Here is a 15,054-nt window from a genome sequence, read left to right as displayed (position 1 = left end):
TACGTGAGCGGAAGCTACTGGGGGAAAAGAGCGGCACGCAACAACCGTTTACCCGGTTCGTCGGAAAACGCCGGGGTCTCCGGTCGGGTCGTTTCGCGCATTTCTCACGGTTCTGAGATGCCTCGTGTATTAATATGAAACTTCACGTGTCGTCAGACGTAGAATATCACGCGCATTTCCGACAATTCTGAGACGCCCCGTATATTAATGCGATACTTTACCGCCGGTTGCACGGAATGCCACGCTTCCTATATTCGGGGAACGCTTTTCATACAACTCCCGTCGCATTTTCTTAGCGGAAAACTCTTCCATTCTTTTTGGTTTCTTATCGACAATCCTTTGTCGCGAGATACTGAAATTCGCGCGGTCTAATGAAACGCTTCGATGAGCCTGAGGAAAAGAAGAGGGAACAACGACCGTGTTGCCTAAGATACGCTCGGTGGGACGATAGGGAGGGAAGAAATAGTATCGGAAGGAGGACGCCTGACGACGGAGGATGAGGAGGTAGACGCGACACCCCCTGGGAAATCATCGGTGTCCTCTCGTATCCTGCCTATCGTAGTCCACCTTGCCATCGTCCTCCAATACTCCTCCGGGCGTAAGTCTTCTACTGTAATATCTCACGACGAGCATGGGACCTTCCTTCTCAAAAACGTCGAAAACGATAAACTTCACGGGGGCTAAAATCTATCGCTAACTCGATACACACGGGAATGTCGGGTCGCGTTTAAAGGGCGATATGTGATGATCGATAGGTCAAAAATTTACAATGGCAAATAGGCTCTATTATCGACGGTCTTATCCATTTCAATGTATCATTGATATCGGTTTCCGATATTAAAAATTGTAATTACTCATAGATTATCATGGATAGCTATGCATTTATCCACACGGTTGTTACATCTAGAAATATATTTCGTTATACAAATATTCATTTGGGAAATAAATAGTTAATATACAATGTTTTTATTTTGTTTTCAAAAATAAGAGTATTGATCCAATTTTAATTAAGCTTTAGGAAAGCTAACGTTCTTCTCTCATGAGATTGTATTATACACAAAATTATATTTATAGTATATACAAAACACATGGACATGTAACGTATTGACTATACATAAGATTTTAATCACAGAGCGACAATCCTAGCGATGTATTCCTAACGTGTGATTTCGAATTTCCGGCCTCAACATAAATACTATACCAAGAGCATCTCCGGTAAACTGCATAATGATGCATCGCTAACAAGGTGTAAGCCGACACCCCATGAGCGATAATTCTAAATCAGACCTGAGGCCCTCCGGATCATTACTGCGGAATCTCGTATGATCAATAACGAAGTATAATTATTATACCGCGCCATTAACGCAGCAACGCAAACGCGGCTCGTGTTGCTTGGCGCAAACACGCCCTGTCCGGCTTTAAACAGCGCAGCGCTGCAGCGGCGATGCAGCAAGCGGATTTGCGTAAACGTGCAGACGCATAATCGCTTCTCGCTTGAGAATCGGATCTATCAATAGCACTAATGATGAATCTATTCGCAATCAAGTAGTGGTATTCCGCCTTTGTTTTCGATTTAAAAATTAATTTGTTAAAAATCTGAAAAGATATTTTTTTAATTGTGACTAAAGTTGCCGCTCGTATTTTAATCCTTTCTTTTTAATATAGTACAAACACTCTAATCTTTCTCGAACGCAGAAGCACCGTGATTAATCTACCAACTCCGGATTATGAACGCTACGTGTTATGTGGCCGCCGCATAAATGAAGCTAGACACAATTGTCAAGCCGGATTATTAAAGAGGCAACTACAATGCGCGTAATGCAACTAAGCCACGCTGGACGCCGAATATCTGCGCGGCTTTAAACGGCCTCAACCCTTGTCCCCTTCACCGATCGACGCGACGTACGTCTGGCAGCGATTCCGTTGGGCGGAAACGCGTCAAAGGACACGGAGAGAATACTATTCGTACTATTCGTGCGCGCAACTGTCCCGGTCAATCAGTCTGACTGAGGTAACAATATTGGAGACAGAGTAACGAGGATAGACATCCTCGTGTCCAGGAACGGATGCGGAAAATTTCGAAAAAGATAATAGTCAAAAATAAAAATTAAATTTCCAAAAAATATGCAAACGTAATACAACGAATATACAAGGTGAGATCGTAATGGAGACTACGTAGTTCAGAATTTATTAACAATTGCATAAAAAATGAAAAATTTGAAAATTATTTTTGTAGCAAATGGCTCGCATTTCATAATTTTTTTATATATTAATATGAATATGTGATATAACGATGTAAACACATTATTTCAATTATATTATTCCAGTTTTAATTATATTATTTTAAATATAATATTTTGTTTTAATCAATCCTGTGATTTTTCTTCTAAAAATAATAAAAAGAAGAATATGATATTTTAAATACTGTCATTGCGTATATTTAAAAAGTCAATTAAACTCCACTAAAATACTTCGATGATCGAATTATCATGAAATCAGATTTATCTGTCTGTGTCGGATCGACCAGTTCTGCTCATGTTGCTCTCACACTAGGATCATCGATTGCCGCGCGCGAATATCCCGAAGTCGGAATACACATATGCGCGCGGGGCGTGTATGCGTGTGTGCAATTTCGAGGGTACCGACGCGACACGGACGGACATGCGACGGAGGGTAGGCGAGGTGCGAGGATTAGCAAGCCCCCAAAATTAGGTCGCGCACCAATATCATCCCCGCCTCCGCAATACGCGTGTTGCAACTGCGGGAGTATTCGGCAGGAATTCGCCACATCGGCATGCAGCACGGTGCATCCTGCTTCTCTTTGCGCTCTCTCTCGCAGCATCCAGTTCTGTCCCTTCCTCTCTCCCACCCTTCTCTACGCCCTCGACGGCTTTACCGCTTCCGTATCGTCCCTGTACTTCCTGCCTCGTGGTCCTCGCTCCCTTTCTCCGTCTCTATCGCTTTTAGTCCCTCTCTCTCTCTCTCTTTCTCTCTCTTTCTCTCTCTTTCTCTCTCTCATACTAGCTGTAGCGGATACTAAAGGGCGACAAAAGGCAATCGGGGCCAATGGGGTAGTGGCGCGCACTCGCTGGCCGTTTGATTGACGTCGAAGGGACGCCGTGCAGCATTGATTGCGCTCATTGTTCCCGGCGGACATATATCCTTGCACCTGCCGCGCGGTTCCACTCTCACACCGCGTGCAATCCCTCTCCCTCAGCCACCTCGGCATTATCGCCGACATCGGGCGCTCCCGCGACCAATGCTTTCGGTTCGGGGGGGGGGGGGGGGGGAGCAGAGTGAACGTGAGGATTTCTCTCCCGTACGAGCAAGCCTCGTGTAAGCGTAAAACGTGCCTCGCGTTTTTTCCGCCATCCAGGATCAGACGGAATCCTGGATTTATTCCCGGTGTTCGGTAAAAGTACGTGCCGCTTGCAATTTGCTAATTCCCAATCTCGTTTTAAGCATGCTTTATGGAAGTGAAGTTAAAGCGTAAGCGAATAAATTGCTACAAAGTATATCAGTATAAGTATACAGAATAAAATCTAACATTTAATAACATTTAATAGCCTTATTAAATTTCCCTCATTATATCAAGATTCCTCTTAAATTGCTCTTTAAAAGTATCTATTTGTATTTGGATATCACGGGTATTTGGATATCACAATTTGGAATGACTTTTTGTTGCCCAGATCACACTTTAAGATCAATATTTATATTTGTCTTCTCTTTGCACAAATTGAATCTCGACGCGAGACTCCGAGGAAGTTAGTTCGCGCACCGAGTTTGCGACCTCCGCTAGCACGGTGAAGTTAAGATGGTCGTCTTGATGAATACCCGGCTAGCCCCAATGTAGAGGTAAAAAGACACGAGGAAAGAGCGCCGGGAAATGAATTTTGGCGGATGAAGAAGGAGAAAAAGATAGGAAACGAGACCAAGCCAGGCGAAGAACGAAGAAAAAAAAAACGCGTTTTTGTTCCGAAAACTCGGCTGTGTTCGCGATTTAAAACGGCGAGAGGAGGTTACGCCGCGAAGACTGCATGTGAGCCGGAAGACAAGAGAGAGAAAGAGAGGAGGACGAACGGGATGAGGTAGAGAGCGAAATGGAAAAAGCGAGCTCGCCTTAACGGCAAAGAAGGCAGGGTTGCTTGCCGTACGCGAGAGGTTGAAAGTTTCTCTCATATTTCCAACAATCACTCCCCGTCCTTCTCCTCGTGTCGCCCGTCTCCTATTCGGGAAATTGAAAGGACCAACGCCTTCGCGAACTCGACACCATCCCCATGGAGTCGTCCCCTCTCCGTTCCCCTCACCCGCGAAAGGGTGACGAAATGTGGGCGGTGCGAGCGCCGTCCCGCGCCCTTCCGGGCTTATTCTTCCGATAAAAGTGCAACTGATGGAGAAACCTCGAAAACGATACTGTCTCGCTGCCGACGGCAGGTTATAAATTCATATTTTGTTCACAAAGTATCGAAAAGCAATGAAAAAGAGCACCACAAGCAGTTTGAAAGCAGAATCGATGTGTTTGAAGGAATTGTTTATAGAATTTTAAAACATATATAAAATATTTAGAAATTAATAAAAGATACAATGCCATTGTGAGAAGAAACTGTAAAATATCTATATAAATTACAAATTAAAAAAAGGTATGAAAATAAAATAAACAGAAAAGGCATATTGTAAGAATAAAACACAGAATTAATGTTGCAGATAAGAGGAAGATGCATTAAGAAAGACGGACAAAAGTTCATAGATGGACAACGCATCGTATAACGGAAAACAAAAGAGAATACGCTTTGTAGATACTAAAGAAATATGGCATAGAGAAATGGAAACTCGTCCGCGTAGGAGGTAATAAAAAAAGAAAAGAAAATTACAAATGACGCACATATAGTAGAAACATACATAAATGTACGTTCCTCGCATTGTTTCCTGCAGAAATGTGCAATAAAGATAGATCATTCTTTGAGATAAAAACATGCGGAATATGCACAGAAAGTAAAACAAAGTAAAAATAATTTTTCGAAAATCTCAAAAATGTCGTTAGCCTAATGCTCGATCTAACCCGCTTATCCGCAACGATCTGGAACTTTCTGCGGCGAATTCACGCGAAAGTTGCGGACTCCGGTCGCTCCGGTTGAAGTTTCGTATCGCGCTCTCTCGCAGGAAGCCATGAGATTAGTCGTTCGACAGTTTTTGAAATGGCCCGCGGAAACGTTCCCCCGGGGGGCACCCATCCACGGTCACGGCGAAACTTTTCCAACTTGTTGCCCGCCGCGGAAACTTTCCGCACGAGCTGGAAAATTGCCCGTGTGCCCCTGCACGGCCATAGTTTTTCAGAAGCGATCTCCGTCTCGTTCCGAGGCGTCTAAACAACTTTCTCAACTTGTTGCAAGTTGAGTCTTCGACTTCAACTTGCGTGTGTGGGGGCAAGTGTCGCATTGGCTCGTAAAACGACTCGTTCGTCCGTCGCGCATCCCCACCTCCTCGCCCTTTTTTTTTTTTTTCTTTCGAACAGACTATCGCCGATTCTATCGACTTCTCGACTTTCCACGGGCGTTTCATCGATGTCGTCTTTAGTTTGTTACTCGTGTAAGTTTTATCGTAAAAGAAAACGTACGTTCCGTTGAATTTCTCCAGTTGAAACATTATTTTTTTAATATGTTAAAACTTTTGTTAGCTGCAATAAATTGTAGAGTCCACGAACTAAGTCTGTCGATTATTCTTAAAAATAATATCTTATATTCTTAACACGTTTCTATCCTTCAAATCACGTTTTCAGCAAAGAAAATTACGGAATCTCCAGAAATCTGCAGAATTAAATTGTGATGAGTTATCCTGGAACACTAGTGAACGGAAGAAAAGCTCTACGAAAACGAGAAGAAGGTTCGTAGGATACGTTCCACTGGCCGGATCAAATAATTGCCGTCTTGATAGGCAGAGCAAACATCGAGAGCTTTTTCGACAGAGAAAGAACGGAAAAGAGAAAGTGTGGAAAGAGGAAGACATGAAGGTTCGTGAGAGGAGGAGCCGCCGTAGCGCGGAGACTGTGGACTCTTATCAAGGCCCCGGCACCGTTGCCCTCCACCTTTTCTCCAGGGTTTGCTCCCTCGTCGAGAACTCGGAGAGGCAGAGTCTGCAAATTCAATCTTACCGGAGACCTCTACCCACCTACACAGTTTGTTCCGCCTATTGATTCCTGGTTCGCCAGGGCTCCTTTTACCGAACCGACCAATTCGAATGCTTCGCGACGAGAGAACGTAGTCCGGATGGATGATAGAAATCCCACTTATGCTCGGATTTCGAAAGCGACTGACCCTGCGACCACGCGACAATCCCTGAAGAAAAGAAACTGCGAGAAATTTCCCGTATTCAATACGGTCTTTCAAGTGTTTCAAAATTTATACTTGTTCCTGCCGTCAAACACATGGAGATTGAGATAAATGCAAACCCAAGACTGACAAAATTATCATCCTTAAATAACGACTAACTCGAGTAAAAAAGTATCCACTTTAATTTATAGCTATATAATATATAAACCCTGACAGCGTCATATTTTAACGTTTGCGTAAAAGATGAGTGTAATTATATTAATTTATATAATCACAAAAATAAACATGCATAGCACGTTTATCTTACGCATCAGTTAATTTGTAATAATTGAATTGTAATAATCTATATAATATTATATAATAATTTATCATATTTATATAATGCAACTAAAACAAAGCATCAAAATAGCCTCAACAGTAAACACAAATGGAAATGACTGGATTAAATAAATCGTATTCTATCCGTGTTTGTAAAAACAATGCGGGTGGCGCTAGCGAGTAGTGTCAGCAAGCATCGAATTATAAGTGCAAAGTTAGGAGAAAGTCCCCATTTACAATTTAGCATATACAATCTAGCAAAAGATCATGCGTGTGCGAATAAATACGCGACGCTAAAAGCCCATGCAACTGCGACTGGTAACGCGGTGTGAAGTGCAAATGCCGCCGCGCTATAGACGCATATAAACGGTAATCCGCGCGCGCAATGTGATTAATAATAATTTGCCGGTCGGCATAAGCGGAACCGATTAGCCGGCTTAGCCAAGCGTTATGGTAATAGGGAGCTATTACCCACCGACTGCACCCTCTCTTTCTCTCTAACCCTCCTGCTCTCCCCCTCACCCCCCTCTCACTCTCTCTCTCTCTCTCTCTATCGTTCCCTGTTTCGTCCTCTCTCTCTTTCTCTCTCTCTCTCTCTGTCTTTCATATCCCGTTCTCGTATTGCCAGCTTCCGTTATGCTTCCTATTCGCGCTGCTCACCTCTATCCGTCCGCCTCTATCACTTTAACGCACGCCCTCGTGACGGCCAGTCACTTTGAGCATCGACCGGCATGTTCAATCTTGCCGGCACTCGCTCGTTCGACGCGGCTTCCTTCGACTCCTCGATTTTCCACATCGATAGGTAAATCTCCTCGAGGACGCGTCATAAGCGCGAGATGTTGACGCGGCGTGAGATTTGTAGACGTCTCGAAAAACCCTCGCCAAGCCATACGATACGCATGGAGATCGATACGAAACTGAACTGGATATACACGAATGGGTATCCTGACAAAATATTTTGCTCAACAAAAATTTTTAATCAATGCTTAATCGTATTATAATGTAAATATAAAATTTATTCCACGCAGATCACTAAGTGACAGATTCTTTGACGTAATTTGTTTGAATTTCTAGTTAACGACGCCGTACGCGCAGCACACAATGTGTAATTAATTTTCTGCCAATTAAGGCGACCAACGCGACGCCTTCGAAAATCGGCACGGCGCGACGCGTAGAATTTCGCCCGAGAATGCGGGCGTAATACTCGCGCGGAATTAGTAATTAAGTAGCGCGCGCGAGAGACACAATTCCGGAAGCCGGTCGGCGTGACGGCGAGCGTAATTGCCGGACACCACGATGGAGGATTTCAATTCTCTCTCTTTCTCTCGCGCACTGAAAATTTGCATACTTTGTATTTTGTATGCCGCGCGCGTGCAGTGCGCGCGACGACATTACGAAATTCGGTCGAAATGCGCGCGCGCGCGCGCGCACACTTTTCCCTCTCGAACGTCGTTATAAATGAGTTACGACGGGTGTTTCGCGCGTACGTCGTTATGAGTTTCGCGTTTTACCGAGCTCTCCGCGCCCTGTCGCGAGCGACGCGTCTGAGACACGCGATATTGGATGGTGCTGTTTCGTTTACTCGCCCGTCTGCAATTTCTCCGGCGTCGTAAATCAGCGTAATTAGCTGTTTGTCTTGACGTTTGCAAATCGCAAGCGTTAAATTTAAAGGAATAGGTGCGAATCGTAACTCATTAAATTTCAGTAAACTTCTTTCATTAAATTTAAATACAAAATTAGTTACTAATGCAAACATGATCATATTTAACAAATTTAAAGTATAATTAAATATAAAAATAATGTGTAATATTTGATATAAAAATATATTAAAAAAGAAAAAAAAAATTTTTTTAGTTTTACTGAAATTTATATTCCGTTGATCAAATTCGTTTTGTTCGCTCTAGTAGTGATCATGTTAGCCGAATTATAGCATAATAGCAGTTGAGAATAAAGTCGATGCAGCCCGAAGTTTAAGCGCGATCACGAGGCTACGTAGGCTAACTGGGCGAGCAACACGAAATTTATCGCAGATCCCATGGCTCGCAAATTTCGCCATAACATTGACACAGAGGCTGCAGCCTGTGTGGGCGTGGAGTTATTAACCGAAGCGGTAGGCGCCCGCTAACGATACAAGAGCCGGCAAGTAGTTGCTGACTCGTGCTTTCACGCCCTCGATCAAAGCATTTACGCCGAGAAGTGGGTGTCTCGCGCGCACATCACTCGGAGGAGAATAACTTGCCCGACGTATTATAGTCACATCGCCTCGGCAGCATCATTCGATCGATGCCGGGCACACTAAGCACGTTGATTAATCCACTTTGGAACTTGTCAAACTGTTTTCCGCCTGATACGACTGGCCGTCAACGTGATATCTTTGCTTCCGACCTTCCAATACCGCTGTTCAAAGCCTTGACATGTGTGACGCGTTACAAATTCACATCTCTTATATTTTTATATAGCGTTTTATTAAATAAATCTTATTTTTCGCAACTTTCGTAACCTTTCAAATCCCAAGTTAGACAGTTTCCAGAGAAAAAGAGAGAGAGAGAAAGAGGGGGGGGGGAGTTATAATATTCGTAAATTTCTTTTTACATTTAACATTAAATTGAGGAATATTATAAAGTAGAACATTTTTAACGTTAAATTTTTTTACCGAGATAAATTCGTCTGATAAATTTAATGACAAGTTAAATTCGTTCGAAAGAAATGCGATTACGATAAAATATATATTTTTTTTTCTTTACAGGTGCAGCTGCTGTAGTAACGTCCACGGGCGGGCACAGCTTCGACGCGCATTTACGTGGCCCCAGCTTCATGCTGGAACCGCCGTCGAGGATCGAATTCTCAAATTCCAGCGGCGCCTGGTTGGACTGTACGGCCTCCGGAAGCCCGCCGCCCAATATCGACTGGTCCACCGCGGACGGACATACGGTGAACGATGTGTCGGGTGTGCGGAGAGTGCTTAGAAACGGCACCCTGGTGCTTTTGCCGTTTCCGGCCGCGGCCTATCGGCAGGACGTTCATAGCGCCGCGTACAGATGCGTGGCGAGCAATTCCGTTGGTAAAGTGCTCAGCCGCGATGTACAAGTCAGAGCAGGTAAGCGAAACTTGCGCGAGAGCGATATTTTAAGACTCAAAGTACTATTAGCAAAAACATTTTTAAAAGCATCAGAAAATAAATAATAATCAAAATATAATTATATTAGTAAAACATAACCGTATTAAGTTGCATCACGTAAGTGTCGTAAAATAAAGACAGGAAATTGACTTCATAAAGCAAATTGTTATTGATCTCATTCCAGCTTAGCAAATATCGTAAATGTTTCATCGCGCTCTATCGCAGAGTCGTTTGCGAAATAATGTTATTTACGCGCAACTTTGTTACCGCGCCCAAGTGCGGCCTGCCCGCGCAATTACATTCGTTATTTACCGAGGTATCCTTTAATTAAGGAACAGGGAACGCGTAATCGGAACGGCCGTCATATTAGAGTTTCAGCTGCGGCCGCCGCGCTCCGGCAGATTGGAAAAGTCTATTAAGCGGATTACGCGAATGCCACGGATATTTGGCGCGAGTCAACAGTAATTGCGATGGGCGCGCGGGTCGCCCCTCGCGTGCGATAAAATGCGGAATCGCGGATAGGCCGGTTTCACACGAGCCACAAACAGACCGCGAGCGTTCGTTGCCAAATGCAATTCGAAGCCGCGGAACATTACGGCTGCTTTGTACAAAACAGTCTGATTGTATGCATGACATTCCTCTCTGTCTACTTAAGAAATAATTGGCATTGCGCTTCAACAACGTGCAAAAAATACTGAATTGTTAAATAAAAAAAAAACTCGGATACTTCTTTCTTTTCGTGAAAATTACGAAATATTCCGAACTCCTTTGGAACTATTTCTGAAATTGTTGGGATATTATTTTGCGAAACTAATATCACGGGTTACTAGACTCGCGAAACAGTGAATTATTATTATTATTATGTGATAGTTTTGGTAAATCAAAAGTGATATTTTCCATAGCCCAATACTGTTTCCCAGAGTCGTTTTAGTACACAATTTCTCGAGAGAAATCCTTTTGTAAACGGTAGTTTTCACACATGAATGCAATCAAATTGCTTGTACAGAAAGGAAATGCCGATTGCGAGAGAACGAACTCCGATCCGTGTGAAACAGGCGTTAGCGCCGAACGACACTCGCCGAGGACCGGCCGATGCAGATGAGGTGCGCACAGGTTCTCTTCCGGTCGCGCTGTGCCCGGTGTAATTACCTCTTAAAAAAAAAGTGCAATCTGAATGCAAATCCGTGGCAGCTGCGAGGTCGACTCGACGCTTTCAGGATTTCCACCTACTAACCCCCTCGTGGCCATAAAGTCCTGGTCCGGACGTGTGACCGTTAATTAAAACTTTACTTCCTGCTTTTTTGGTTTAACGAAAGAAATTTCTATCCCGCGCGCGCATTCGATGAAGCGGACGCGCTTTTCACAGATAAATTCGAGCGAAAAAATGAGAATACAATCGTGACGATTTTTGAGCAAGAGCCTCAAGAAACTCTATAAGATATTTGTATAACAGAACGGAATAATTCAATGGTGAGTTAAACATTTTTATTGAAACAAGTAAAAATCTGTGAAAATCTGCATCTTAAATTGTGATTTATGTGCACCACTCTGTATTCGTTTCTAAAATAATACGTATATTGCGCGACATTTTATATAGAAATTCTCTCGCTAAAAATTCCCTCGAGTGTCGCTATCGGGGTCAAATGTGATTTTTCTCGCGCGCGTCGCAAAACATATGAGAGAACGGAACTGCGACATGCGAGCACAAGCGAGGGGAAGCGGGAATCGGGAAGTTGAAAAGGAGAAAAACGCGAGACAAAGTCCTCACGCGGTCCGGGAGATAAAGAGGGGAACGGGAGGGGGGCTCGACAGGAGATACAACGAAGAAATTCAGAACGCCGTAGCCGGGGGGGGGGGTTAGTCTCCGCGTCGCGGCGTCGCGACGTCGGCCTGTCAGACTGCGCCGTCGGTGGCGGAGCTGGCCGTCGCCCTTGGAATTTCCACGTAAATAAAATCTCCGGAAAAGTACGGTGCCTCTCGAGCGCGAGAGGGCGACGACGGACAACGTAAAAAGGAAAATGAAGAAAGAAAGGAAGGAACGAAAAGAGAGGAAGAGAGTGCGATGCGGCGGATGCGCCGAGAACGACGCCGAGGCGTTCGTTATACGCTCGCGTCGTCTCACGCCTCGGCGCGTCCCCGACGCCGAGCGACGTCGAGATTCATCCGATGGCTGTGCAGCGTAACGACGTGTGCGACACCCTGTGTGTATATACATAGTGTCGTACACCGGTGTACAAGGCAACGCGCGCTTTCACGGTTATAGCGAGACGGCGGGGCGATGTAATTGAAAACGAGACTGTCGGAGTAACTGCGATTGCTTTTTCATTACGGCGGCAATTAGAGGCAGACAGACACACAGAACCCCTCGTGTTCGTTGTCTTGTACATATTACGATATTAGCGCGACATGTAATTTTTTGCCGTTCCTACTTAACTTCTTTTAAACATAGAGCGACAAGCTAATGAATACGAGGACTTTGAAGAGCAAAGTATAAATTGAAAAGCAAGAGCCGAGTTAATTTATACTCTTAATTATCGTGGCAATTGTGTATATGTATATACGGGCCGTGCGCAATGTAAAAAGTAATTTTTTTATAAAGCATCAATTTTCTATTGTTAAGATATTGAACGGAAATTAAACTACGCAAGCCATTATTTTATGATTGTACACGATTGCTGGGGCAATATGTAGCTTTATGTGATATTTTATTACTGTTCACAGTGGTGGCTCAGGCGTACAAAGTCGACGTGGAGGTGACGGGGGGAGCATCGAGGGGATGCACCGCGATATTACGCTGCATCATACCCAGCTACGTCAAAGATTTGGTGCGCGTCGTATCCTGGCTGCATGAGCCTTCATCCTATATATATCCCTCGCTACAAGGAGGTAAATGTTTGTTGCGAGAATCTACATACAAGTGTTATATGTGTATATTACTTCGCAGTATGCAAAAATGCAACGTTTTACGTGCATTGCAATGTAAAAGGCTAGCTAGAGAAACTAACTGAAAAATTCAAAATGCATAACGCTTTGCCTCTGCATAGAAGAGATTTGCTCAGCGACGTAAATCATTTCACGCGGAAAAGATTATTCGAGGGAAAATAAATTTTCGTAATTCCGCAACAAGATATACGTAAGGATTAAATTGCACCACGAAGGCAAAACGACAAAAAGCACGTGCTACAATTATTTTATGTTCCACGTACATGAGAAACGTGATTCTACAATGAAGTAAGCTTTTGATGAGAGCTCGTAGTACCTTTTAATGTAATTAAATTTCAAAAGCTTTTGTTTAACAATATGTTCTGCAATTTCTCGTTATTTAATTTTCGATATTTTATCAAAATAAACCTTCTTATTAAAATTGAATTTTCTTCCTCTTTATTTTTCATTACTGTGTTAATTATTGTCGCACATGAAAATTACAAATTTTATATTTAATAATAATTACTTCCGTAAATATATCTAAATGCTTCCAGCTGAACAAATAACGGAATCTTTAAATAACACCGTTATATAAATTCTCTAAATAACTTTGTTCCGGACTTTGCAGCGACTACAAAGACTACGTTGATACGAACTCGGGTAATATTACGGGCGAATTTTCACGGACATAGTAGATGGGGAAGAAAGAATTATACGTCGAAGACAATATGAGGCGATTTTCACGTTGGCCGCTGGTGCGCGGCGCTATGCCGCACTCGGCTGCGGTCGTTGCCTACCTACGAGAACTAAAATTTAATATCCGCCGCGGACGCCCGGGCTGAAATTTAATATCCACAATAATGCGGCGTCTCCTTCCGCAGCTCGCGGAACGGGATGCGCGAGTCGGGATTGTTGGGGACGCCGACCTCGCCGAGAGCATCGGTTCATTAGTAGCTCGCGTAGAGATTAATCGGATTTGCTGTAAACTGTTTCCAGAAAATTGTGTACAAGGGCGCGGGGGAGCAACGTTATACATGTTAATTAAACACCGCTGCGTTTTTGCATTCCGAGATTTGATTAGCGGTTGTAATTAGCAGTCACTAAATTAGTATATTAATTATACCGAGAGAGCTATATTAATTGTACGTATGGATTTAACTTTTATTCGTTTACAGAAGTTTTATAATTTGTGAGAATTACTTCAACCTAGATTTATAACATTCATCATTTCTGTAATACAGGAAATTTCAGTGTTTCATTAAAAAGTAAAAACCAAGCTACATGCCTGACTTCTCTAACAAAATCCATAATTGATTCTTGCTATATCTTTCAACGAGAAAGCTTCCACTTTATAATTTTCATTCAATATGATAATCGTCTCATATAACAGGAAAATGTTTTTCCCACGTATCGGCTATCGCGCCATTGTGTCGGTATCAGTTAGGACGTAATTCGCTACATGTACCTACATAGCGACCGGCTCATATACGCGCGACGTACATATACATACATGTACGTGTCACATTTATCGTGAATGGAACCACGCGCGCGCGCGGCTATAGGCTCCGTCGAATGTAATATCTAGGCTACATAGACCATTCGGTCCACCTGACTTGGCGGACAATCTATTCGGAAGGCTGCCTTATCGCAGCCGCCGCTCTTAGCTGCTCTAATGTCTCACGAACGAGCTCACTCAACTGCGTGAATATATAGAGCTGATATATATATATATATATATAACCGCGATGCAAAAGTATGGATATACGCGTGTGGAAAACATTTTCGTACGCGAATGTAAAAATATTTTGTTGCCTCTGTTTTCAAAGGTGTTTTGTATTGGATGTAGAGATAACTTTTTGCTACGTTGCAACTAACGAGAAATATTTTGATAACAAACTTTGTGACGAAGTGAAATTAAATTATTCTCATAAAAGTTTCAATTTTCGACATTAAATAAACCTTTCAATTCCTCAAAGTAATAAAAATTCGTCGAAAAACAATTTTGCTGATTATCTCTTTCAAATTTATTTTCATCGAGCTATTAAATTGTCAATATTAGATAGCCCTGTAATTATACTTCTCATTAATACTTTATTAAAGAAAATGCTGTCGCTATCATCAAAAACTCAATTATAAAAATACTTTATTACATATACTTAAAATTATTAAAATACTATCGATGATTGGACAGACTATGAATAGCTGGACAGTTTTCCAATAAATAAAAAATTCTTTTTGAGAAAACACAAATTGAAACTTTAATCTATTTTGCATGTTAAAAATTGAAATAACTCTGATATTTGCCAGGTATATTCAGACTTGTGCTTGCACGTACGTGGCATACAAAATGACAATCATATATGTAGC

The 15,054-nt window shown here is 42.7% G+C and overlaps 2 protein-coding genes across 12 annotated transcripts in view; one reads left to right on the top strand and one right to left on the bottom strand.

Moving 5' to 3' along the window:
- The window catches only part of Dscam2 (Down syndrome cell adhesion molecule 2), a 90,420-nt gene that overhangs the window by 38,780 nt on the left and 36,586 nt on the right, over positions 1–15,054 (top strand). For all 9 annotated transcript variants that reach the window (XR_010890917.1, XM_067357867.1, XM_067357872.1 and 6 more), the window contains exons 2-3: positions 9,391–9,741; positions 12,484–12,648. Coding sequence is in view for 8 of the 9 variants with exons in the window: in XM_067357867.1 (XP_067213968.1) it covers positions 9,391–9,741; positions 12,484–12,648 (516 nt within the window). In the remaining variant the exon portion in view is untranslated. The remainder of the gene's footprint in view (positions 1–9,390; positions 9,742–12,483; positions 12,649–15,054) is intronic.
- AIF (Apoptosis inducing factor) overlaps positions 1–15,054 on the bottom strand; it is a 110,092-nt gene that overhangs the window by 91,306 nt on the left and 3,732 nt on the right. The window lies entirely within an intron of this gene.

This window comes from Linepithema humile, chromosome 6 (assembly GCF_040581485.1).
Source record: "Linepithema humile isolate Giens D197 chromosome 6, Lhum_UNIL_v1.0, whole genome shotgun sequence".
In the NCBI taxonomy this organism is placed as follows: Eukaryota; Metazoa; Arthropoda; class Insecta; order Hymenoptera; family Formicidae; genus Linepithema; species Linepithema humile.
This window is presented reverse-complemented; position numbering and strand designations above follow the sequence as displayed.